Source organism: Drosophila miranda, chromosome 4, assembly GCF_003369915.1.
Source record: "Drosophila miranda strain MSH22 chromosome 4, D.miranda_PacBio2.1, whole genome shotgun sequence".
NCBI classification, from domain to species: Eukaryota; Metazoa; Arthropoda; class Insecta; order Diptera; family Drosophilidae; genus Drosophila; species Drosophila miranda.
This window is the reverse complement of record NC_046677.1, coordinates 12,066,633-12,090,624: the sequence shown is the minus strand read 5'-3', so window position 1 is coordinate 12,090,624 and position 23,992 is coordinate 12,066,633. Positions and strand designations below refer to the sequence as shown.

At 41.9% G+C, this 23,992-nt stretch overlaps 3 protein-coding genes and 1 long non-coding RNA gene across 10 annotated transcripts in view; 2 read left to right on the top strand and 2 right to left on the bottom strand.

Moving 5' to 3' along the window:
* The window catches only part of LOC108162324 (protein sickie), a 208,675-nt gene that overhangs the window by 109,503 nt on the left and 75,180 nt on the right, over positions 1 to 23,992 (top strand). For all 7 annotated transcript variants that reach the window (XM_033393956.1, XM_033393958.1, XM_017297010.1 and 4 more), the window contains one exon: positions 1,748 to 2,154. In XM_033393956.1, the coding sequence (XP_033249847.1) occupies positions 1,748 to 2,154 (407 nt within the window). The remainder of the gene's footprint in view (positions 1 to 1,747; positions 2,155 to 23,992) is intronic.
* LOC117189057 lies at positions 5,298 to 6,686 on the bottom strand. The gene is made up of 3 exons (XR_004473117.1): positions 6,597 to 6,686; positions 5,917 to 6,239; positions 5,298 to 5,837 (listed from the first exon to the last, which is right to left on the bottom strand). It is a non-coding gene; the product is annotated as an uncharacterized LOC117189057 (long non-coding RNA).
* On the top strand, positions 6,704 to 8,190 carry LOC108162328 (actin-42A-like). Its single transcript, XM_017297018.2, has 2 exons — positions 6,704 to 6,846; positions 6,916 to 8,190. The coding sequence occupies exon 2, from the start codon at positions 6,927 to 6,929 to the stop codon at positions 8,058 to 8,060; it is 1,134 nt and encodes a 377-aa protein (XP_017152507.1). The 5' UTR covers positions 6,704 to 6,846; positions 6,916 to 6,926; the 3' UTR covers positions 8,061 to 8,190.
* Positions 10,668 to 13,084, bottom strand: LOC108162327 (xenotropic and polytropic retrovirus receptor 1 homolog). The gene is made up of 5 exons (XM_017297017.2): positions 12,870 to 13,084; positions 12,138 to 12,804; positions 11,367 to 12,077; positions 11,149 to 11,315; positions 10,668 to 11,094 (listed from the first exon to the last, which is right to left on the bottom strand). Exons 1-5 carry the CDS (start codon positions 12,936 to 12,938, stop codon positions 10,741 to 10,743), a joined length of 1,968 nt encoding a protein of 655 aa, XP_017152506.1. The 5' UTR covers positions 12,939 to 13,084; the 3' UTR covers positions 10,668 to 10,740.

The window sequence follows — 23,992 nt, the reverse complement described above, 5'->3', positions numbered from 1 at the left end:
ATGTGGCAAATGACAGAATGTATCTGTATCAATGAAACAGCTAGAAAGATAAATGCAAAGCGATAACAAGCTTTCCTTTTTCTTCTTTAAAGAAAATTAATTCGAATTTATTATCTCAATTTGTAATGGAAAATGGAAGAAAACGGAGACCCCGCCGAAGATTACTTTCGCCAAAAAGCAAATGTTGACGACAGACTCTCGACGACGAGGAAGGAAGATGTGCCAGTATCTTTCAGATACTTTTGACGCGGCATTGAACTTGAACTTTCATGTTGCGAATACTTTGAGTTTTTCAATTGTTTGCCCAAAAGTTGCCTTCGATTTTCTATCGGGGAAAAGTTATTACAAACTTTTGCGACATATAAGTTTTCCAGAGCTTTTAAACTTTAACCTCTTTTTGTCAACTCGTTAGATACTCGCACTGGCATATAGAAGTATCTTTTGCAGAGCAAATTGAGTGCACACAGCCGGGGAGTTCCGTTGGGGGGCCAGCCAGCCGGCCAGAAGCAGACGTTTGTCATTTGTCTGCCTGTCATGTCAGTTGTCAAGTTTGATTTTTTCGACATTTTCTGGCTTTTCTTCGGTTTGTTCTTCTATTCTATATGAATATACATCGTATATACATATATCTTTTTTAAATTGTTACATGACAATCCGTATGAACTACAGAGGGGGGCGGAGGGAGAGGGGATTGAAACAAAAAGACAAATTTGTGCAGGTTTTTCGGAAGCGCTTGCTTGTTGACAATATTTCATACGATTCCTGCCACTAAAAGAAGAGTCTCTGGGATTGTGATTGTGTTTCTGTGTGGGTTGAGTGGTTAGTCGTGTTGCCTGTCAACGAATGGAAGAGATTTTTGGGTCATGAATGGTACTAGTTTTTGGGGTTATTTGGAGATTTGTTGAGGTTTCCAAGAAGGAGTGGAAATGTACTTTAAGCAGGGGTTTCAGAAGATATTTAAGCTTGAAAGAATGCTTTCTCAGAAATAATTAAATGAAATATCCAAAAGATCCCCCAAAAAGAGGCTTCTTTGATTTCCAAACATTTTGGTAAGTTTCATAATCTTCCGTTAACCTTTCCTTTTGCTTCCACTCCCGAACTAGATTGGTGCTTAAGATTAACCAATCATTTCCTAAAGTGTTTCCCATTTCCCATCGAAAGCTTAGAGAACCCAAAGAGAGAGAGCATCTTCCAGGTCGTGTTGTGTGACCCGTGTCATTCATCATTTCCATTTTCCATTGGGTGTTGACAAATGGTAGATGGGTTTCGGGGTTCTCGGGATTGAAGTCTGAAAGTCGGTCTTTATCGGCATGTCAGTGGGTTTTTAGGAGCTCTTTTTCAAGACGTGTGCGTGAAGCAGTTAAAAAACGAAACAGTTCAAGCGAATTAGCCATAAAAAACGCATTTGTGTGCGCCAGAATTTTGGGGGGAATCGAATGACAGAATCACGACTCCGATGGCGCCTTGAAAGAACATTTCTGGAGGCCCAAAAAGAAGGCTATCTGATGCCCCAAAAGAACATTAGCTGGCGGATAAAATAACGCCTCAAAATAACGGATAGAATAGCATCTCCAAATAACGTTTTAATGATAGATTAAGTACCGGCAAAAGAAGGCTAAACCGCTGGAGGATTTTCATTTATATTCGAGCTTTTTCCCAAGCGCTGAATCATCCTCTTAAATACCTTTAAATGTTGGAATTTTCCCCGAATTCATATCATTTCCAATTCGTTTCTCTTTCGTGGCAGTACGACAACGTCAATTCGTGCCTCCATGTGCTGCGCGGACAATCCGTTGGAGGCTTGGACAACATCACAACGAATGACATTTGTGCCGGCCGTCTGAAGGCAGTCCTTGCCCTTTTTTTTGCTTTGAGCCGCTTCAAGCAGCAGGCCAAGCAGACCAAATCGATTGGCGTCGGTTGTGGCAGCAGCGGAGGTGGCAACGGCACAACCTCCAACACAGCCCTGTCTGGTGGCTCCGTTCTGGGGATTGGATTGGGCGGGAGTCTGAGAGCTCCTGGAACAGCGGGAACATTACTCCACGATAAGAATCAACAGGAGCAACAGCAACAGCAGCAGAAACAACAGCAACAGCAGCAAACACCTCAACAGTTGGCGCAGTCTTTGGAAAACGGCAATGAGATGGTGAACCGGTGAGTGTAAAAAGTGTTTAAGTATTTATTTAAAAAAATCCAGTTTGCAAACAAATTTAAACAAAATTAAATTAAAACCATATTAAAATTAAATTAATTAAATTTTCTGGGAACTACAGCGCCATAGACGCTTTTCTTGGGAACTATGATATGCACTGTAGCCACCTCGCGCCTTTTGGTTGCAAAATTATCAACAGTATGGCGCGCCAATCGGCAATAAATGGAAACTGAAATCGCCGAATCCGCAACATTGCTCTGCAACACCCAGTTCAGTTTCATGGCGGCGAGCTTTCGTCAGCTATCAATAGCTTCAGGTTAACCGACGAGTGTTAACTAACAGTCAAACGCCACTGTTAATGATAACAGCTGTTAGGCCTGATATTTGCATGTCCCCGAGGAAAAAATCATACAAAATATTGCAAAATATTTTTAAGAATTGGAAAGAAATGTAATAAGGAATTTTATTATGATTGAAATTGTGTTGTATAATTTATACAAGCTTTAATCTAAAGGAATTTTTTCAAGAATTTTTAATAACATTATGAAGGGATTTTTGTTAGGTGAATGCCGAGACATCTAAGGAAACTCTTGCCATTGGGAAAGCCCCATAACTCTGGGCTCAAACAATCCTCTAAAGTATTTAAAAATAATATTAAATAAATACGTTTATATAATACGCGTGAAAGCTGACAAATTTTAAGTTTGTAAGCGTAGTAAAATATTTACTAAAACACATGAAATGTCAAAAATGTTGAAATGAATAACTTTACAAATATTTGTCGAAATATTTTAGTACTATATATGTATTATTTTGTTAGTATTTTGAATTAATTATATAGAATTATGTTTCCTTATTTTCCAAGTTAATTTATTATAATTTCTGCTGCTCTTAAAAGCGCACTTTTTTTGTGACAGCAAGCACATGTTGAGCAAATCTCCCTGATTAACTCCGCATAATTCCATTTGACTCACGAGTAAAATTCCTGTCAAACTCCCGTAAAAATGGCGCCAGCCTCCCCAAGAAAAAGAGAGTTTCCCTTCCCATTGCTCTTTTCTTCATTATTTAAAACTCCGAGCGCTTGTCAAATCCATCCAAGGAAGTCCCGCTCCTGCTTGTCTCCACCCCCGAGGATATGGCATATCCAATGTCAGGGATTTCCTATGAATTTTTCTTAGACGCGCCATAAGATTTCCGGCTACGATTCGGTCGCCTTTTCCTTTTGCGCTTTTCCCCCAAAGAGGAAATTCCTAGCAAGTTTAATATGATTTATTGGTTTGTTTGCCGGAAATTACAGGCAGTTCTGGCTCTTTTCCTCACACCTCCGGCAACAAATGTCATCATCATCTACAAGAAACGGAATGAAAAATGCACGGGGAAAAGCAAACAAAAATTGGCATACTACAAAGTTAAAGTGAGGAAAAATCTCCGCTTCTTTTGGGGGGGAAAAAGTGCTTGAGTTCCTTTTGAAAAATTCAAAAACCTTGAAGACGTCCAAAATTAGAAAACTTTATTTGCCAGAGCAAATGTCTGGGGGGTTTTCTTCTGGTGTGTGTGTGTGTTTGCAACCCCTGGGGGAAATCCTTGGAGTTGCAGACAGGAAGCGGAAGCTTTTGTGTGTCTCATGCCTTCTGCCCGCCCTCCCCTCCTCGTTGGGGTTTTCTTACGGGGGGGAAAGTCCCGTCATCGTCGTTTAACTCTGCCGCTACGTGGCCGCAACCTTTCCCCTCTCTCTGATTCTATCCGATTTATATATGTATATATCTGTTTCCATGGCAATGTGTTGATGACTTTCACTGACTATGAAATTTAAATGCGTAACGGAAATGTTTTTCGCATTTGCCAAAGAAAATACACCGAGAGGAAAATGTGTAGTGAAGCAAGAAGAATTCCTTGGAATATTTTGAATAAAGTATTATTTTATCTGAAAATATTAAAGATTGAAGATTGAAATGTTTTGCCAGGTAGTCAAAGTATCTTAATGTTGAGATACGTGTGCTGCGATCAAAAAATTTCGATGCCTTTCTATACAAATTATGTTCATTATGGTTTTTGGCTTAAGCCCACTGTATTCCACTAATCGATAGAAAATATCAACATTTAGTAGGAATAGAGACCTTTTAACCATATAATACGTATAGAAGGCATTACGATCAATGGTTTCCTCATGAAATATAAGAATTTAATATTAAAAAACACACAAAATAAAGCTCCAATAGACATAATTCATTTTTTCCTCTTTTGGAAAGGTATTCCCTCTTCTCTCAGTGTTTATTCCCCCATTAAAGGAACCCTTTTTCCCCCCAGTGCCTGGGCGCTATGGAAATTTGGCCGAGCAGACGCATAAATAGCACAGGATTTTTACAGCCGTCCTTGGGCCTACTTCATGGTAGGGCAGCGGTGCACAGGCCATGCAGACCACGGCGCAATCCCAAGTTCATTTAAAGTTCCGCCATAAAACTTTCACTAGGGGAAAGCCGCAGCAGACTACAGGAAGAGGACTATAGCAGGACGACCATTACACGAACCGAAGCGAACCGAACCTCTCCAGAGAGAACGTTGTTTATAATGTCTGCGGTCTGGCGACCTAGACCTAGCCATCCTCGAGGGGGGCTCCGTTGCCATTAGCGAGAGTGTCGCCAAAAGCAACCCCCAAAGGGGGCCACAGATTTACCCAATGCAATATTCAAAAGCATTTTAAACGACAAAAGCAGCTGCTACATGGATTTTGGCGGAGGGCTTTGGCAATTTAATGGTGGTAATTCGCAAGTTTTATTCTTTTAAAGCAGAGATTCGTTTCGGAGGCAAGGCAAGGCAACAACCTGCTACATGTTGCACTGACGCACATAATTAAAGAAAACGAAAGATTTTTCAGGCAACAGCTGATGACGATGCCACATGGCATCCCATTTATAACTCCGCAGATTGCTTTACCAGACACATTGCTATTGCTGCAATATGCTGCCTGCTTCTGCTTCTGCTGCTCCCCCGAAAATGTATTTATATCAGTTGTAAACGAAGTGGAAAGCTTACCCTTCCCTTCCATGGGACATTCCCATGCACTCACCCTCTCGGTTGGGGGTTGGACAAGTCCTGCGTCTACGTGCGTATGTTCCTTGGGGTTTCCGTTCTCTCTAATTTGCCTGCATTTATGCGTGACCATGAAGCAGGAGGAACAGCAGGAACAAATCCCCCATGAACTGTGGCTAAAACTCTTACTGGATTTTACACTGAGAGAAAGACCCCAAAAAGCTTAGATGCCGAAAGGAAAGAAAGCTGGAAAGGTCTCTCAGAACAAGTTTATGGAATATGGACACTGTTTTCGTTAGACCACAAGATGTTCGCTTTAGATTGATCTTCTAACAGAGTACGCGTTTAAGTAGAGTAAATGAAGAATCAAAGAATCTTTGGATCTAAAAGAGAAAACCATATCGAAAGGAAATCCATCTTAAATTCGATGAAACATGTCGCGAGTCATACGGCAGCGCCCCTCGGTACGTTGGGCGGGAGGTACACTGCTTTTATTCGTGGAATTCGGGTATAAAAAGTTGGAACTTGGTATTTCCTGATGGTGCATTGCAATGCATGAGATATCCGCATTAGAGAGAGAGTGTAGATAAAGGTAGTACATAGATTAGATCTTAGGGAGCAGTTCTTCCAAGGTAGACGTCATTCCACCAAGAAGCTGCAGAGGAGGAGAGATTTAGCAATTTCCTTTATAAAATCCACAGAAATCTTATGTAGTTCTATGTCTATTTCCGTACCAATTCCTCAGTGTATCTCCAGTCTCCATCAAAATGCAATCCCCCGTTAAATCTATGGCTACTGAACAGCACATACACTCCACCCACTCCACTCCTCCGATTGACAAGTTGTCAAGTCCTTTCTGGCCAATACGCTCATGCATGCATCGTTTGTCCTTTACTCCTGGCTCTCGGCCTTTATTCTGGCTTAACTTTTGTTGTCCTGCGGGCTGCTTGGTTTTTTCCACATGGTCTGTCTTTTGGTCCTTTGTGTCCTGTGTGTATCCTCTCTGTCCTCTGGTGTGTTGTGTTGAATTTATAATTCCATTTGTGGTTTTAATTTGCTAAATGTGAAATTAATTTTATTCAATTTCGTTCGTGTGCGTGCCCTGCAGTCATTCGTTTAAATATAGATTTAAATTGAAAGGGAATGATGGTGATTGAGGATTGAGAGAGACGCTAAAGGAGTTAACAGAGTTGCCAAGGGGTTAATGGAAACAAGAGAGTTGCCAAATGGCTTTTGGAAACTGCTGGAGTAATAGTAACATTTTTTATAAGCGGAACTCTCTTCTATTTCTGCTTCAGGGATAGCGCTTTGAGAATAAGCGATGCACCATAGACCTATAGAATCCTCTGTTAGGCTGTCAACCCTTTTTGCAGGGTTTATATTCCCTTTCACAAGGCGGCTTTTCATTTCTTACCTTCTGTAATCGAATATTCCATGAATTTTGTGCAACTCAGCCATCCGTTACATTTCCTGTCAGGAATTTTGGATTTACTTTGAGTTTCGTTTGAGCTCAGTTCTAGTTGGGTCGTTATTGAAACAAGTTCGTTCTCAAAAGACAAACAAAAAGTATATTTTCTAAACACGTAAACGGAGAAAAAGTCTTACACACTTGTATATTTTAAAAATTTCGTTTTAACACAAGCAAACAACAAAACAACAAAACGGTAAACCAAAGGAAAACTAATCAAAAGCAATAGCCTTATAAAATTCTTTCTAAATTCTCCAATTAAAAGTTCGTCAAGTCATGATGTCGGACGAAGAGGTGGTCGCTCTTGTGATCGACAATGGTTCGGGGATGTGCAAGGCCGGATTTGCTGGCGACGATGCCCCACGATCCGTCTTCCCGTCGATTGTCGGTCGTCCCCGCCATCAGGGCGTGATGGTGGGCATGGGACAGAAGGACTCGTATGTCGGGGACGAGGCACAGAGCAAGCGCGGCATCCTCACACTCAAGTATCCTATCGAGCATGGGATCGTGACCAATTGGGATGACATGGAAAAGATCTGGCATCACACGTTCTACAACGAGCTGCGAGTGACCCCCGAGGAGCACCCCGTGCTCCTGACTGAAGCCCCATTGAATCCCAAGGCGAATCGCGAGAAGATGACCCAAATAATGTTCGAGACATTCAACACACCGGCCATGTATGTAGCCATTCAGGCGGTGCTCTCGCTGTACGCTTCTGGGCGCACCACCGGCATCGTCCTGGACTCGGGAGACGGGGTCTCGCACACTGTCCCGATCTACGAGGGGTATGCCTTGCCCCATGCCATCCTGCGTTTGGATCTGGCCGGACGCGACCTCACCGAATACCTCATGAAGATCTTGACCGAACGGGGTTACTCTTTCACGACCACCGCTGAGCGCGAAATAGTGCGAGACATCAAGGAGAAGCTCTGCTACGTTGCCCTGGACTTTGAGCAGGAGATGGCCACGGCTGCCTCCAGTTCGTCACTGGAAATGTCCTACGAACTGCCCGACGGGCAGGTCATAACCATCGGGAACGAGCGCTTCCGCTGTACGGAGACCCTCTTCCAACCGTCGTTTCTCGGAATGGAGGCCTGCGGCGTCCACGAGACGAACTATAACTCCATCATGAAGTGTGATGTGGACATACGCAAGGATCTCTACGGGAACATAGTGCTTTCTGGCGGCACCACAATGTATCCGGGCATAGCCGATCGCATGCAGAAGGAGATCACGGCTCTAGCTCCCTCGACAATGAGAATCAAGATCATTGCACCGCCAGAGCGGAAGTATTCCGTGTGGATTGGGGGTTCCATTTTGGCTTCACTCTCCACCTTCCAACAGATGTGGATATCGAAGACAGAGTACGATGAGTCTGGACCATCCATTGTGCACCGCAAATGCTTCTAAAAGACACCAAACAAGATGCACTTTTGTTCACATCAGATTATAATTGATTTCGGCATAACGTTAGATACCTCGCCTTGTAGGTCACATAAAAATAAAATATAGACTATTCCGGAAAAAGTCACTTTAGAAATATATTTTCTTGTGCTGAGGATTCATATCCTCTTCGGAGATCCATAGACTGATGTCTCTGGTGGCACGAAAGTTGCCACAATTATACAGATGTTCGTTCTCCAAACGAAATAGGTTCCATAGAAATCGCAGGGTTATATCACAAAGGGCTCCAAAAGTCTTGCAATTGTAGGGGGTAGCATGGTCCTGGGATACTAAAAAAATTTCTAGCATCCAAAAACAACGCAGCAGGACGTCTGCTATGATAATAAAGTAATAAAAGCTCTGAAAGGAAAAGAAAACTTAGAATTTGGTGTATTTTTAGAGCTCGCAAATAACCAACAAAACTTTAAGGGCCTCACGACACGGCAACATACACCTTCGCTCAAGGTATCAGACTTTTTTCGTCCCTTTTGAAACCATACGGCTGTTATCGGCGCCGATACCCATTACGGAGCTTACGTATAAAGACATATAAAATGTATATTGTTAAATATACCTACTGCTTGAGTACAGGGTTTACAAGTAGAGCTGCGGCCCTTGCCGCTCGTTCTTATCTCCTTTTTGATTCTCTTTTTCGCGGACTGGAGGGAGGCAATTCATGCCTTTTGCGTGTGCTCGAGAGATGAGCTCTGCAAAGACATAAGCTTCGCCTCTCTCCCTCTCACGCACACCCACATGTGGGGAGTCTCATTGTTAATGTTTTGAAGATTATTTGCGAGCTCTGTAACAATTCTAGTACCTTTCGATAAATGAGTTTCTCGCGTAGAAATTTGTGCTCCGCTGCAAATAAACCAAAATCGTTGCGCAAATCCCAAAACGATTGATAGACGGTCCATAAAAGGGCACTAAGTATATAGCTGTAGGTCCAGGGACTATCGAATATGCTCTGGTACTGTCCTAGAGCGATTGAAGGTTTCTTTAAAGATGTATTTTTGATCTGAAGATCTTCCCTTACCATTTGTCTCCATTTGTATGATGGAAAAGACAACCATAACTATGGTTAGACTGTACTTTAGGGCATTCAGGCCATACCAAATGGACTTGGAAGCACTCTCCTGGAATCTTCTCGAGCATTGACACAGGCGAAACCAGGCAGGAAGGATGCGCAGCAGGAAAACCACATAATCGGGCTCAAAATCAAAGGGATTCCCCAGATTGGCATAGTATCGCAAGCAGAAACGACACAGCATATAGTGATCCACCAGGCAAATGGTCAAGGAAGTAATTTGTTCGGATAACCAGAAGGCTGCAAAAGTCACATAGGAGAAAGGAGCCATCACAATCCTGCCCAATAGAGAAACGAGCCACATTCTGGCGTTGTATTCCAAGATGCGAATGGGATTCAAGACCGCAGCAATTACTATTCCCAGAGGGATCAATGGAAAGTAGAAGGGCTTTTCCACCTCAAAGATTTCACGATGAAGAAAAGCCAAGGTGCAGAGGATCCAGCCATAAGCCAGCAGGCTGGCAATCAGTAGGACATCTGTGGGTCTCAAATGTTTCCTGGGATTAAGCTCAAATATCAGGACATAATTGACGCCAACATTTTGCCAGATAAAAAGGTTTGTAGCCACCAAAAAGGTATAGCAAATTAAGATGAAGGGTCCCCGATAGAGATGGACAAAGAGCTCACGAAATGTGGCATCTACATCCAGAAAAATGTCTGAAAAAGAATCGTAGATCAATGATATTCCAAAGATCGGTGGTATAGAACCCACATGATATCCCTGTCATGATAGCAGCCACAAAAAACAGACCCAAAAAGAGTCCTGCAAAGAAAACTCTAAAAGGATTTGGGGGTTCACCCAAGGGCGGAACCCTTAGCTTTGTCATGGCCTTGGCACGATCTCCGTGGGCCAAGTACTCGATATAGAGATCCTCCACTTCTTCGATGAGATTATTGAGGTCCGCTTTGTTGGCGAAGGGAGACGTTTCCACCACAGTTTTGTACCACAGTTGGCCCTCAGTGGAGCGGAAGTTCTTGTCGTATTTTTTGCATATTTTCCGAAACGCCGTTTGGTTGAGGGTCCTATAGTTTTGCAGGAGAATCAACATCAAGTAGAACTCACTGTAGGCACTGCGCAGACGTCGTGTGGTTTGCGGCTGCTGTTGTCGATCTCTCAGGTGGAATTGGAGGCCGCCACCGGCCTCGCGGAGGTCCGCAAGAGTGGCCTTAAACGATGCCTGCCTTCGTTGGGCTGCGGCTAGCTTTTCCTCAAAGAAAAGTTGAACTTTCACCATTTCTTGGGCGCAAGCGGTGAAGAACTCGTGTTTGACCTCCTCGAAATATTCATTGAGCAAAACCAAGGGATAATCCTTGAAATCGGGAGCCTCATCAATACCATTCTGTATCATTTGTTTGAGGAGCTAAGGTGCAGGAGGCTTCCGCATTAGAGGTTTATTGGAGGATCTGGTCCGCTCTTTTTACCTCATAGTTTACGTATTGCTCGCGCCATTCATTGACCATAAGCCGCTCCAAGGTTTGACCAAATTTCATTTTGCAGCTTACAGATTTCACAGATTTTATTTAACGATAGAGAATTCAAAGAGTGATGGACATAAATCGAATTTAAAAGTACTTTTTGTCAAGTCTGGGGCGTTCCGGATCTGGGGTTGGATGCCGGGACAGTCTGCTCGAAAGACGATGATCTGACTCATCCATCATTCGTTCCAGCAGGAGCTCTTCGGTGGGATTCAAGGCTGTTAGGAAAATGTCTCGAGTGGCTCGGAATTTTCCGCAATTATTTAGATGTTCGTTCTCCAAACGCAGTAGATTCCACACAAAGCGTCGCGTTATCTCGCAAAAGATGATCAAGGACTTGCAATGGTAGACCGTGAGCACATCGAAGTGGACTAAAACTATTTCCAGAATCCAAACGAAACGAAGGAGTGTGTTTTCCAGTATAGCAAAATAATAGAACCACTGCAAAATGCACGGAAATTAAAGGAATATCTTTTAAGAAGTCGGAGCTCCTACCTTTGGAAAGACCAGATTCTCACGTAGAAAGAGATTCTCCCGTTTCCAGATTCGAAACAAGCCAAAGTCCTGCAATAGATCCCAGCCCAGAGAGTAGACACTCGTTAAGAAGGCAGTGCAGATGTACAGCCAGGCCCAGGGATTTTGAAACATGTAATCATATTTGGCTATGGGGAAAAGAAGGTTTAAAAATGTGAAATTCAACAGCAGACCCTCACCATTTGTCTCCATTTGTATGGTGGAAAAGACAACCACCATTATCGCAAGACTGTACTTGGCGGCATTCATCAGATACACCTTGGACTTGGATCCACTGTCCCTGTAGCGCCTCAGACACTGGGCCAGTCGGAACCAGGCTGGCAGACAACGTATGACAGCCACTCCATAGTCGGGCTCAAAGCCGTATAAATTGTCCAGCTTGTACAACAAGTAACGGATGTAGAAACGGACTAAATAATAATGATCTACAAGGCACTGAACCATCGAAGTCAGTTGATCGCCGACCCAAAAGTCGGCGAAGCTCACATAGAAAAGCGGAGCAGCCAACACTCTCCCGAAGAGTTGCAGCAACCAAAGGCGCAAGTGAAAATTCATGACCCGGATGGGATTTAGAAACATCACCGCCATGATTGTCATGTATATCAACGGCAGGATGTAATACTCCTCGATGCCAAACTCATCGTTGTACAAGTATCCCAGGATAACGATGGTGCAGAGATAGCCAAAGAAACAGACTATTTCTAGGACGCCCAGGAAGCCCACATGATTCCTGGGTTCCACTTCGAAAATGAGGACATGATTGATGCCAACTTTTTGCCATATGCCCACATTGAGAGCCAAATAAATTCCGTAAAAGACGAGCATTATAGGGCCACGTAGAAGACTGACAAACATGAATTCGAATCCGGGTTTTAGATCCAAACTGAACCCTAGAAAAAGAAGGAGAGATATAGCAAAGGAAAGGGTCTATGAGGTCTGGAAGGACTTACATGATATCACACTCATGACAGCACCTACAATGAACAGCCCTAGGAACAGACCAGCAAAGAAAACCCTCGTTGGCGAAGTCTTTTCACCCAAAGGGGGAACCCTTAGCTTTGCCATGGCCTTGGATCTATCGCCATTTGCCAGATATCCCGTATAGAGATCCTCCACGGATGTAACCATTGCCATAAGCTCCGTGGCCTTGGCAAACTCTGCATAAAGAGCATTATCATGGTACCAGGAAGCGCCCTCACTGGATCTTATGTACTTGTCGTACTTCTTGCATATCTTACGGAAGGCCGTCTGATTGAGCGTTTGATAGTTCTGCAGCATAATCAAGCTCAAGTAGAATTCAGTGCTGGCCAAACGGAGCTTCCTCTGGGACAGGGGATTGCGTTGCTCCCCATCATCCAAGTGCATTTTGCTCTTGGCATGTCCTAGGGGATCCCGATGTCGATCGGACACCAGAAACTGATACTTCAGGGTGGCCAGCTTTCGACGCGCCTCGGATATCTTTTGCTTGAAGAACTCGTTCACGCGATTCAGTTCCTCCAGGCAGGTGGAAAAGAACAGTGTCTCAAAGTCGTTGAAATAGGATTCAATCTCAAAGGTAGAGGCTTCCTTGGGATCGGGTGCATTCTCTGTGGCATCGCGGATCATTGCTTTGAGATCCTGCAGGGATATAGTGTTTATAAGGCGGAAAATGGTGTGAAAATTGATTGTTTCTGGGGCCTTACCGCGTAGTTCATGTACTGCTGACGCCATTCGCTGGTCAAAAGGCTTTCGAATGTTTTTCCGAACTTCATTTTGTGGCTCTAATGAATTAATATTTTTCCTGTGAGATTTCTACTTTGAATTTCTACAAAGTTTTGATAGGAAATGAAACGCCCAGGGTCTATATATAACGGATAAGTTATAGCTCTCAGAAAGGAGTTCTATGAATGGTTTTGTTGAGACTAAAAACCTTTAGACTTTTAAGGATAAGGTAGCTTTGTCTCTGTAGAATTTTCGTTCTTTTAGGCTTTTTTTTTTGGCTCTACAGAGACAGACGACTTCCCATACCATTTCCCTTCTTCAGGGCTACTTTTCTTCATAATAGACATAGACAGCCCTGCTCAATGATTATCTTTAATCAGGCGCCATGTTTACGCCCATATTTTCTATAAATCAAACAAAAATTGGCTGTAGAAATCCGTCGCCCCTGGAAATACAACCGTAGGATAGATGATGGTTCATCCCTTTCGAGTCCCTGCTCGCTTCAGATATTTCTGTCTAAAGGATGGGAATTTCAAATCGCTCTCCAAAGGATGCTCATCTCTATGGGACGAGGACTCTCTCTACCTTTTTCCCCGAAGGATGAGCCACTCTTTGCCATTGTCCTCGCGGACAGACAGAATCCACGCGCAAATTTTGACATGCGTTTCCCTTTCCCATATTCTGCCACCATTTGACATTTTTCGCCTTTGTTTTCGAGCGTCCGCCGTCCGCAAAAACTCTACACAGACCCTGCCACAGAACTCCTTCTCCTGTGCAGGCTTTAATGTATTCCTGTTACTCGTTTTTCCCCCCTGTTTTCCGCTCGGTTTTCAAGTGGACATCATTTTGAAGTCGACTGCTTTTCAGGGTATTATTAAAAATTCACTCGGAAAAGAGGGGTTGTTCGTTCTTTCGGTGGCGCCTCAAATCAACACCCACAATTCGATTCGATGTAGCAGTGTGGCTGCCACAGCCGCAGCCATTAGTCATAAGAAAAGAAAATTGGGGAGCAGAAAAATGTCGTCTACAGGCATTCGATGGATGAGTGAGTGGGGGAACCCCCAGGATGCCCTTACCTCACAATCGTCATCATCAAAGCAGGCATTCATGCTGCCTCCACTGCTGCCCCTCTCTGACTGCCTCGCTATGTGAAAAATGTGAAACAATTGCAACGATGATTACTTTTTCCAACAGTTTTCCCCTCCCCCATCCAGCAACAGTTTTCCCTCCTCTTGCTGTTGTTGCTGTTGTTTGGCCGTAAAGGAAAATTGAATTGCCAGCAGTGGGCGGGCCATGAAGTTTGTCTTGCCCTCGGGGGACTCTTTTGGCCATCCCCCGTCTGGTAGAGCAGAGAACCCCCCTCGGAACCGCAAATGAGAGACAGATGAAAAACAGGTGAAGCCCATAATTATATGCTAAATACTTCGGGTAATTAACTCCCTTGGGAAAACATTAACTATTTGAAGTACTTGATTAACGTCGGATGATGCTGATGAAGCCCTCTATAAATTCTGGAAGCTGGCTAATAAACGGAACCAAACCGTAAAACGGAAAGTGGCAACATGTGCAAAATATTCCCCTAAAACCAGATCCATCCATCAGTCACGCAGTCAGCCAGTCAGTCAGTCAGAGTCTCCTTCAAACCAGCAGAGGAAAACGAAAACGTTGCTGCCATGTCAGCAATGTTAGCTTTATTTTTTAGGGATACCCTGTAGTTTTATGCAGGATTTTAAGAGTAGATGAGGCCATAGGGAAGCAATGAATGATGCATATGATGATGGATTATAAAAGAAGATATAATTCTAAGTTCTTTTGACTTTCAAAGAGATATTTAAATGTGCCTCGACAAAAACGTTCCAAAAATTTCTTAGTTGGTTCTTAGATCATTTTTATTGTATCACATATTTATTTAAATATTTTTAAAGTGTTTTTAATATCTTACAGATATTTTAAAATAATCTCAATTAAATCTTCCCTCCTTCGTTAAGGAACATTTTTGTATACACTAACAAGGATTGTTAAGGATCTATACGAATATTTAGCTCCCCATTAAAACTGAGTAAATATCGTTTTTAACAGTCAAACCGTTTTTGTCGAGGCACAGTACTAAAAAGTATCTTTTACGTTCCTTGATATCAGATGAATGGATTCCTAAATCTCAAGGACTATACAAGCTAGAGCTACAAAATTAGTTATAAAAGCTCTTCCACGTCCGAAATTACTGGGTATTTTTGTGCTCCAAACACTTGACTGTCCTTTGCCCTAATGTCCTTTTTTATGTGGTTTTTCCACGCTGGACAACAATAACCAGCAGGCAAATAAAAATATTTGCATAGACAAACCGTTGAACAATTGAATAGACGACGGGAAAGTGAACATTTCTCATGGCAGCTGGGGATAGGACACTGGTCCTGTGGGTGGGCAGTCTAGGAGGTCCAAGGGGATATATAAAATGAAAAGTAAACATTGCAATGTCCGCCGTTTTTTGCCATTGAAATGATAAAGTGCCAGAGCGACTCCCGCGCACTGAAAGGAGGAGTAGGAATCGCCCATTGAAAGAGGAGCTGGACTGGAATTCGCCACCGAAAGAGGAGCAGGACAGGGTACTGGACTTCCTCTCTGAACGAAAACTCCCTCGCCTGAAAGAGTAGCACGATACGATCACGAAAGGCAATAAAATGCATGCTTAGTGTTTTTGCAACATCAGGGGGGGGGGGGCTTAATGGCATTAGTATGGGGCGCCACATCGGTGGGTGGAACATTCAGTCTGGAGCTCCCATCTGGCAGCCCGCATATCCGTATGTTTTGTGTGGCAACTCGAGCGAAAGCCTTTTCATGGTCTTTGGATTTGTCTAAACAAAGATTTATTGGATCTAGTTTTACTCTTTACTTTTCGGGCAGGAGTGCAGGCAGGTTGTTTATTCTTTTCGCTTTTAACTGATTGTAGTTTTAAACACTCTTTTGGGGGGAGAGAAAGTGGTAGACGGTTTTAGAAAGTGTTTGTGGAGGGTACTAGAAGTTTTTGTTTTGATATTTTGTTAAATAAAAGCTAGTGAAAGGGAAAATATCAGTTGTTTAAATATTGCATACCTAAGAAAACTGATTACTTTGCTATTGACAAAATTCTTAGATATGAAGAGCAATCAAATATTAAAAATGGCACACTTTAAAGCCTAAATGATAGATATATTCCATTAGACAGGCCAATTCCCCTAATGTCTGGAAATAATCTATCACCTTCTTTTAGCGCAATTCATCTTTCAACTTTGATTTAATCTCGAATAATACCAGTAATTAACATTAATATGCTAAAAACCCACTCAATCACAGTCATATCTCCACAAAAATCGATTTTTATAGTCGTGACATTAACACGAACACTAATTACAATCGGAAAAAACAATATCTTACCCATAATTTTCATTTCATTTGTAAAAGTTGTTTGTGGACAGTTCCCGCAGACTCTGCGCTTTTTTCCCGCTTAATCGCGCGAGTGGCAACTTTCATTGCCGCCCACTAGAAAAGAAAATCCACAATCCGAAACACACCCAAAACTTCAATTATGGCCCCCGCCCCTGCCCTGCTCTAATGCCAACACTTTCAATCCGCAACTCGTTTCGGCCATTCAATCATTTTGGCAATTTCGAATGAATTCGGGGCGATACATCGCACATGCTGGTAATTGCAATCATCTTTCGACACGCTGCACAACATTGGGTGCCGGCCCGTGCATTGGCAATAAACTTCAGGTTCAATAATGGAAAAACGAGGGAAAAAGAAAGCCTTTTGGCAGGGAGAAAACTGTATACCCTTACGTGAGAAATTTCGGTAAATAAATGTGTTTAGTAGAAACGCAGTATAGCCGAGGTGCGCTCCTGCATGACGCGTGATGCATATGCATGCATGAAACCGACTAGAATTGTTGTGAACCCAACATACAGAGAAGATATGCTATATTGACTGTACTCTTCCTTTCCATATATACATATCTGTTTCCAGTAGTTCATTTGAGCCTTCTTTTGTGCTCAGCAAACCTCAAACCATAATATTCATACCCTCGCCAGAGGAGAGAATATAAAAACCAACACGAAACTACGTCTTAAACTACATTGAACAAGTCGGAGCCAGAGTTGGAGTCTCTCGGAGTGTGCCTGATCGGCTTAGTGTCAAAACGAGTTTCCCCCAATTGAAATTAAGCTCAATGATTAAACAATTTTACTCAACTACTTTGATCCCCTGCTCGTATCTTTTCTTTTCTCTACTTTGCGACATTTTATGTGGCACGAAACTATGTATTTGTGATAATTGCTTACTTTGTTAAATTGCCCTGCGATTTGTTTGCGGGGCCAAGCAGCCATAACTTTGGCCCCCGACGTTAATTGGTCGTTTTTTTCTGTTGTGTTGAGAAGGGGGGAGCCGGGTGACATGTGCATTGAACTTCAGAGATCCAGAGCGCCCGCCAACTCGGCCCCAAGAGCCAGGCTAGCCAAGTATTTTTAGACCAGACAAATGCAGGAGGCAGCAATAGAAGAGAAAAGAGGTTTGCGGTCTAACTGAATTTGATTTTAAATTTTGAAATTTGAATTTGAATTTTAACCGCCAAATTTAGACAATTAAGATCAGCCTATTTCCTAACATACTGTTAACTTTAAAAAAATTATGCCCGGTACAGAGCTGAGAGAACACACTGGGCCGTTAGATCCCTCTTGCTCTCTTTTGTTGGGATTTTTTCTTTATTTCGTGATGGGATATCCTCTCTTTGTGGAGGTTTTTTCCCTCGCCACAATGTCCTTTTTCAGCTCAACAATGTCCCTAAATTCCATACTCACTTACGTTTGCTGGCAACATTCACTTTGTATGGGCCAGACTCATGTGCCGTGAAATCGAGCAGCATTGTTTCTCAACATGGTGCGGATTCAGCAACATTTTGAATACCCTGGGGAAATAGATGCTCTAGAATTAAGAAAATGTTTGTCATCTAATGCACCAATAAAGGCCAAAACTAGTCAGTTTCTGTTTTAAATGTATTTCAACGATATTTTGAAGGTTGTGGTCTTCTTACAGAAACAAAGAATATGCATCGGGATCGAGATATATTTACAAGACCCTAATCATATGCAATGATATGTCTAAAACATAACTATCTGAGATAATTTCTATATTAATTACGTTTTAAAACAGCTTGGAAAAACAGATTCTTCATATATATTAACGAAATAGGGTATACCTGTGCCCAAACTCCGGTTGACGTGACATTCCATACTCACTTACGTTGCCACTGTTTTTTTTTACCCTTTTTTATTTAAACCTTGCTATGGCTATGTTCTATACAGCTGGGAATATTCGACGGAAGATAAGATCAAAAACGAGGAATAAATAAATTAGAACTTGAAGTCGTCAGTATATTTACGGTATATTTTTTTAACGAGACGGTATGTTTCGGTATATTTCTGACGGTCGGACGGTATATTTTATCGATAAGTCTTTCAGTTTTTCAACGGCTTTTGCAGCGTCAACAGCGTCGCGCGCGCGTTTGGTTGTGGATTTTTGCTTGTTTGTTTGTTTTCATCGGGAAATACGTAAAACACGCGTAAATAAATGGCGGCAAAGTTAAAAAGCGTGTGAAAAAGATTGATTATCCTCAAAAAGATTGATTAATGAGAAATTATCAAGGAAAAGTTGGTTTCATGAAAAATCTTGATTGAAAAATTTGATTAACGGGAAATAATCAGACAAAAGTGCCAAAAAATAATGTGAATGTGTCAAGTGATAGCAGATATTTTTGAAGAATTTAGTGCGAATAACGCATATACTCGTATAAAAAGTTTGTTCTCATGATGTGCCCCAATCTGTTGCATACTTAATAGCTTTGTCTGATTATAATCATCAGCACCGTACTCACCATCTCTGGGTATAATTAACGCCTTATCGCATTGCACACAAATTAAAAAGGCTTAAAAGCAGACAGGCTCCAGGGCCCAAAACTGTGGCCAAAAACCAGACAATGTATTCTCCCTGGACCACCATCCTAGAGATAAAAGTCGTGCGTTATTTATAGTATCGTATCTCTCCCCACCATAAAAAACTGCATTCATGGCGGCGTTTGGGGACCCAAAGTTTTTCTGAAATGGAAAAAAGTTGCCTGAAAGTTGAGCTCTACATTGTTTGAAATGAGAATTTCCTTAATTTTTGTGGTTAGTGAAAGTGTGGTGGGTGAAAGTGGGATGTGAATGATTAATTTTTGAAGATTAAATTATTTAGAATTTTCGCATGCAATTAAACCTGTTTTTAAGGTGCTTTATGTGATTTTTGGATCAGGAGAGAAGTCTAAAGAAAATGTGTGAATAAATTATGATGGATTTGTATGCGATTTCTGGGAACTCTGGATGAATCGTAGTTTTTAGAGATGTTTTATGATGAAATTTTACGCTTTAATTTTGGGACTTTTATCATAAAAGGACTTATGTTAAAGTATGTCAGCTTTGATGATCATAAAAGATAGATTTCAGACTCTTCTGTGATTTTTCTAAAAAATATTTCTACAATAATCCCTTGGATTTCTATAAATTTTCTCCTTTATTTTCCCCACTAGCCATCTCGTAGACATCTCTCCAATCTCTAAACGAAATCATTCATCCCAAAAACCATCCTCATTTTGTGGTCAAAGTTGAACGAACCGATAAAAATCCTTAGAAATTTCACAGACTATCATATCTGAAGCCTTCCTATCCGTATCAGCCACTTCCTCTGCCCGATTCCACCCCCATTTACCACCTTTCCGAATGACTGACTCGAAAGTTCTAACAATTTAAAGAAAATGAGAGTTTGCAACAGAGTTTGCTGCCAGAGTGTGCCCCCCGTCAAACGGTAGGTAATTAGTGGCAGACAATGGATAGACATCCAATCCAGATCCAGAGAGACGGACGGGGTGCTAATCTTCATTGTCATCGGTGCTGGGATCACAGATGCTGCAGAAGGCTGGTTCTTAACCGGTTTTTATGTGTGTATTTTTTCGAGGCGCGTGTCTTCAATTAATCACCTCTACGAATCGGTTTGGGGCGCTCTCTTCAGAGCTTCTTCAAGCGCATTCGCTTGATTCGCTTCCATTCCCTAATTTAATTTTATTCAAGTGGCAGCTGAGACCAAAAGGATTATGCTTCCTTCAAGCAGCAGCAGTAGCAGCAGGCACTAAGCTAATTATGGTTGAGCCACAAGTTGAGCAAACCCATTCCCCAAAGAACATTCTCGGAAGGAGTCTGACTTGGGGACTCTCTTTCAACTTTCCTCCTCAAGTTCTGCCATTGACATCTGACAAACTGACAAGCGGGTAACAGGCGCTGTCAAAATCCTGTTCTACTCTACTCGTAAAGGGAGCATTGAACCCACCACTCGAATCGAACTCTAAATCAAAATCGAATCCAAAAGCCCCTTCGCAGTCACACACTGGAAATCTGAGATATCAGAAAGCAAGCTGTCAAATTATCAAACAGAAGCCGAGACGAGACCTAGGGAAGGGGTATGCCATACCATAATGTAAAATCAATTGCGGAGAGAGGTACGGTACGTGTACTCCTTTGGAGGGTACTCCCTCCCACAGCATTGAGTAATGATAGGGGCCCTCTGTGTGCCTCAAGCGTGTGAATGATCTCTCTGAGGGAGGAATGAATAATCTCTGAGGTAGCAGACAGACGGAGGGAGCAATATTTATTATTAGTTCATGGAGTTGATGGCCGCGTTCCCTTAATGATTTAATTACGATAATGCTAATGGCCAACGGGGGTTGGAATCGTAGGGTAATATACAGAAATGCCATGAAATTCCTAGGGGTTAAGCACCACAATTAAGTAATATGACAATTATAGGTAGTTGGAATTTGACAAACTATTATGAAATAGATAGAGATATGAAATGAAGATAAAAATAAGGTTTAAATTATGTTGGGCTTAAAATAACGATATTTCCGAGTAAACTTAGTTTAACAGACTACCAAAAACTTTCGAATTATGTAAAATCATACAAACTACAACTTTCAATGCAATTATTTATGATTTATGGCTAACAAAATTCCATAAAAAAATAACTACCAAAGCGTCGCATTCCCTAACTCAATTTACATTACCATTACGAGTATTTGTATACAATCCATCATTTGCAATGTCTTTTTTTCCATTCTAATTTTATGCAAATTGCTTGACAACAATTTTTTTTTGCAAAACTCTGTATATAGACATGAAGTTGGGCAACGTTGCATGCCCCTTACCAGACCATATAGCATTGTGTGAGAGAGACCACCCAGGCAGATGGTTTCCCGTCATTTTTATTAAGAAATACTTATGGTATATTGAAAATATTGATTATCTTGATGCGTTTCTTGTCGCCTTGTCAATTGGTTAGCGATCGAGATCCCCCACCCAGGCAGAGCTCACGGAAATGTCAATTGAAAACTTCAAAAGACACGAACGATTATGAAATATTGTACGAGTATATATCTGATTTATATGCAAGATGTAGGCCGCACCTCTTCCATTGATCTTTCAGGTTGGCGGCGGCCCTTTTGCCTTCCCAGCAATTAATTGGTTGACTGGCAACAGACTCGGAAAAGGGGTTAAACGCTAGGGAAAAACAAATGTCACTTTGAGTTACCCAAAAAAAATAAAAAGCTAAACAGCGAGAAAAACATATAAATCGTGGCAACCTACCTAGGCATTTGCCCTCCTTAGCTGCCACCATCTCCTCCGCCACTTCTGCTGCTGCTGCTGCTTCTCCACCTTCCTTCATTCAATGCAAAACGGCGTGACAAATTGTTGATTTTCTCTGACATACATATAAAAGAGAAGAAAAATACTTTTGTCTTTGGGTTTTCCTTTAGGATAGGTACCTTCTAGTCGTGGGGATGGAGGGTAGATTGGTTTATGAGAAGTGTTGGTTGTTTGAAAGAAAATATACCAAGAATACCCTACATAAGGGCATGCAATAGTCTCCATAGCCGAAGCATGCGTTTGCCCTCTCTCTGGCTCTCTGTGTGACTGCATCGAAACCATCAAGCCATCATGTCATAATGGATATAAATAAATAGAACCATATCTCGATTGATGATCAGTTTTTGCGTTCAATTATCAACATCGAAGACTAGTTTTCGAGCATAAATGGGTTGAAAGCAGATCGAAGCTTCGTCTAATATCTTTAATAAGTGAGTTTGCCGAGTGCCGTAAGTGGATACAGTAAGATTAGTGATATTTTTACCAAGAGGAAAGTATGAATATGAATAATTTGATCGAAAAAAACAAACAAAAATATTAAAATACAATTAAAATTGAATTTATACAAAAATGTGTGTCCAAGAAACACTTTCATTCTAGAGGGTATCTTCCAGTCCTCACACCTGACCCCACTCTTATTTGTCTCTTTTTCCTTTGTTTTTCCACTTTGTATATTTAAGCGGAAGCTAAAAGACTCTTTTCAACTTGATTTCTGCTCCATAAACTTGTCTATTTTCGTTTGGGTCCCCACTGCTCGCTGGAGCGCGAAAGGCAATCCCCTCATCTGTCCGCGCTGTATCCACTATACAGCAATCCACCCGCTCCTCCTTATGGTTCCCCTTCTTGCATGTGGGGGGATTTTTAAGAAAAAATTTGGAGCAGCACGTGCATTTGCACGTTTTGAATTTGTTTCTCTCCTCTGTTCTCTCTCTGGGGCTGCTTATGGCCTCCTTTGTCTATATGCCTCAGCTCAGCCTTTTGTTTATATTTAGATGGAAGTACTTTTTTTACGTCGGTTTCAAGATGGGGATTGAGGCGAGGACTTGGAGGAGGGACTGGGACTCGTGTCAGGTTTTTTTCTGCCATAAATCTCATCAGAATTTATTTGTTAAAGCCAAAGACGAAGTTGGGGTTTTTGATATGCATTGCATGTGCGCTTTGAAGCGCCACACTCTGGAGTTTGGTGATAGGGAGGGAGTTCCACAGTTCCAGCGAGTGATTGAACGTTTGCATTGTTAGATTTATGGACCGAGACCGAGACGACGTACAGCCCAGTCCAGCCGAAGACAATGCCAACAAAACCAAATGAGTTACATGGTTCTGGCCAGGGATCAGGAACAAAGAAGAAAGAATTTTTTGGGGAGTGTATGTACCACCACTTGGACCCCGTATCCCATTAATTTGCTGTTTGAATTTCCTTTCAAAAATTGCATTCTGACAACCTTAGAAAACCCCCCTAGACGCAGGCCCTTTGGTATTTATCCCCCTCTTAGGCGATTAGAAACTTCTGTTTTGTGACGAGAACAATTCCTATGGCTATTATTATATGGTTAGCAGATTGTACACTGAGAGAAAAAACTCTTGCTACAATCAAGCATCTAAAGGGTATATTTTCATTTTAAAATATTTATTTTTCTCAGTGCAATATCAGATATGTACATGAGTGTGTGTATCTTTAACTTTTTGCCACTTCTCTGCTGCATATTAAACAAATTTTCCCTTTTACAACTTGGAGGGAAGATTGTACGTGACTAAACGTCAATTTCCACTCTATCGCTCTGCCCCTTTGGCTATGGAAAATGCATTTTCAAAAACCGATTTTAATAATTCCTTCGAGCGCCTCCTTGGGCCTCCTCCACCTCCCCTCGAGTATGTGGCGGCATAGATAAGACCTGAGTAAACTTCTCTCCTAACCCCCCGGCCTTCTGGCCACTTTTTATGCAGTGTGCAAAAAGTGCAATGCTCTGATAAGAATATCAGCTTGTCCTTCCACTCAAAAGTTTCCTCAACTGCAGGGCCGTCGGCATTTTAAGTGTGTCAAAAAAGTTGCCGCTTCCAAGTTGTGTACGTGATATTCCTTGAATCGAACGATTAGTTATAGGATGTATAGAGAATGGCAGGGGGAATGGGATGATTGGTCACAGTATTGGAAATTATTTGATGGGCAATGTAATAAAGAGTTTGCGTCAACGATGGTTTCCGAGGGTGGTTGAGGCTATGAAGTGGCTTGTGATTCGTTTCTGAAGAGCATTTAAAGTAACTAGGGAATTTGAGACGATTACGGTTTGCTTGAGAGTGTGTTTGAGTGCTTAATCTTTAGGAAATTGGCATAGTAATATACCGAT

Bases quoted from the DNA above. Each gene is read 5' to 3' on its own strand.
- LOC108162328 (XM_017297018.2), top strand. From the start codon at position 6,927: ATGATGTCGGACGAAGAGGTGGTCGCTCTTGTGATCGACAATGGTTCG.
- LOC108162327 (XM_017297017.2), bottom strand. From the start codon at position 12,938: ATGAAGTTCGGAAAAACATTCGAAAGCCTTTTGACCAGCGAATGGCGT. The intron at 12,805-12,869 runs GTAAGGCCCCAG...ATATCCCTGCAG, and splicing joins AGCAGTACATGAACTACGCG to GATCTCAAAGCAATGATCCG. The intron at 12,078-12,137 runs GTAAGTCCTTCC...TTCTTTTTCTAG, and splicing joins TGTCATGAGTGTGATATCAT to GGTTCAGTTTGGATCTAAAA.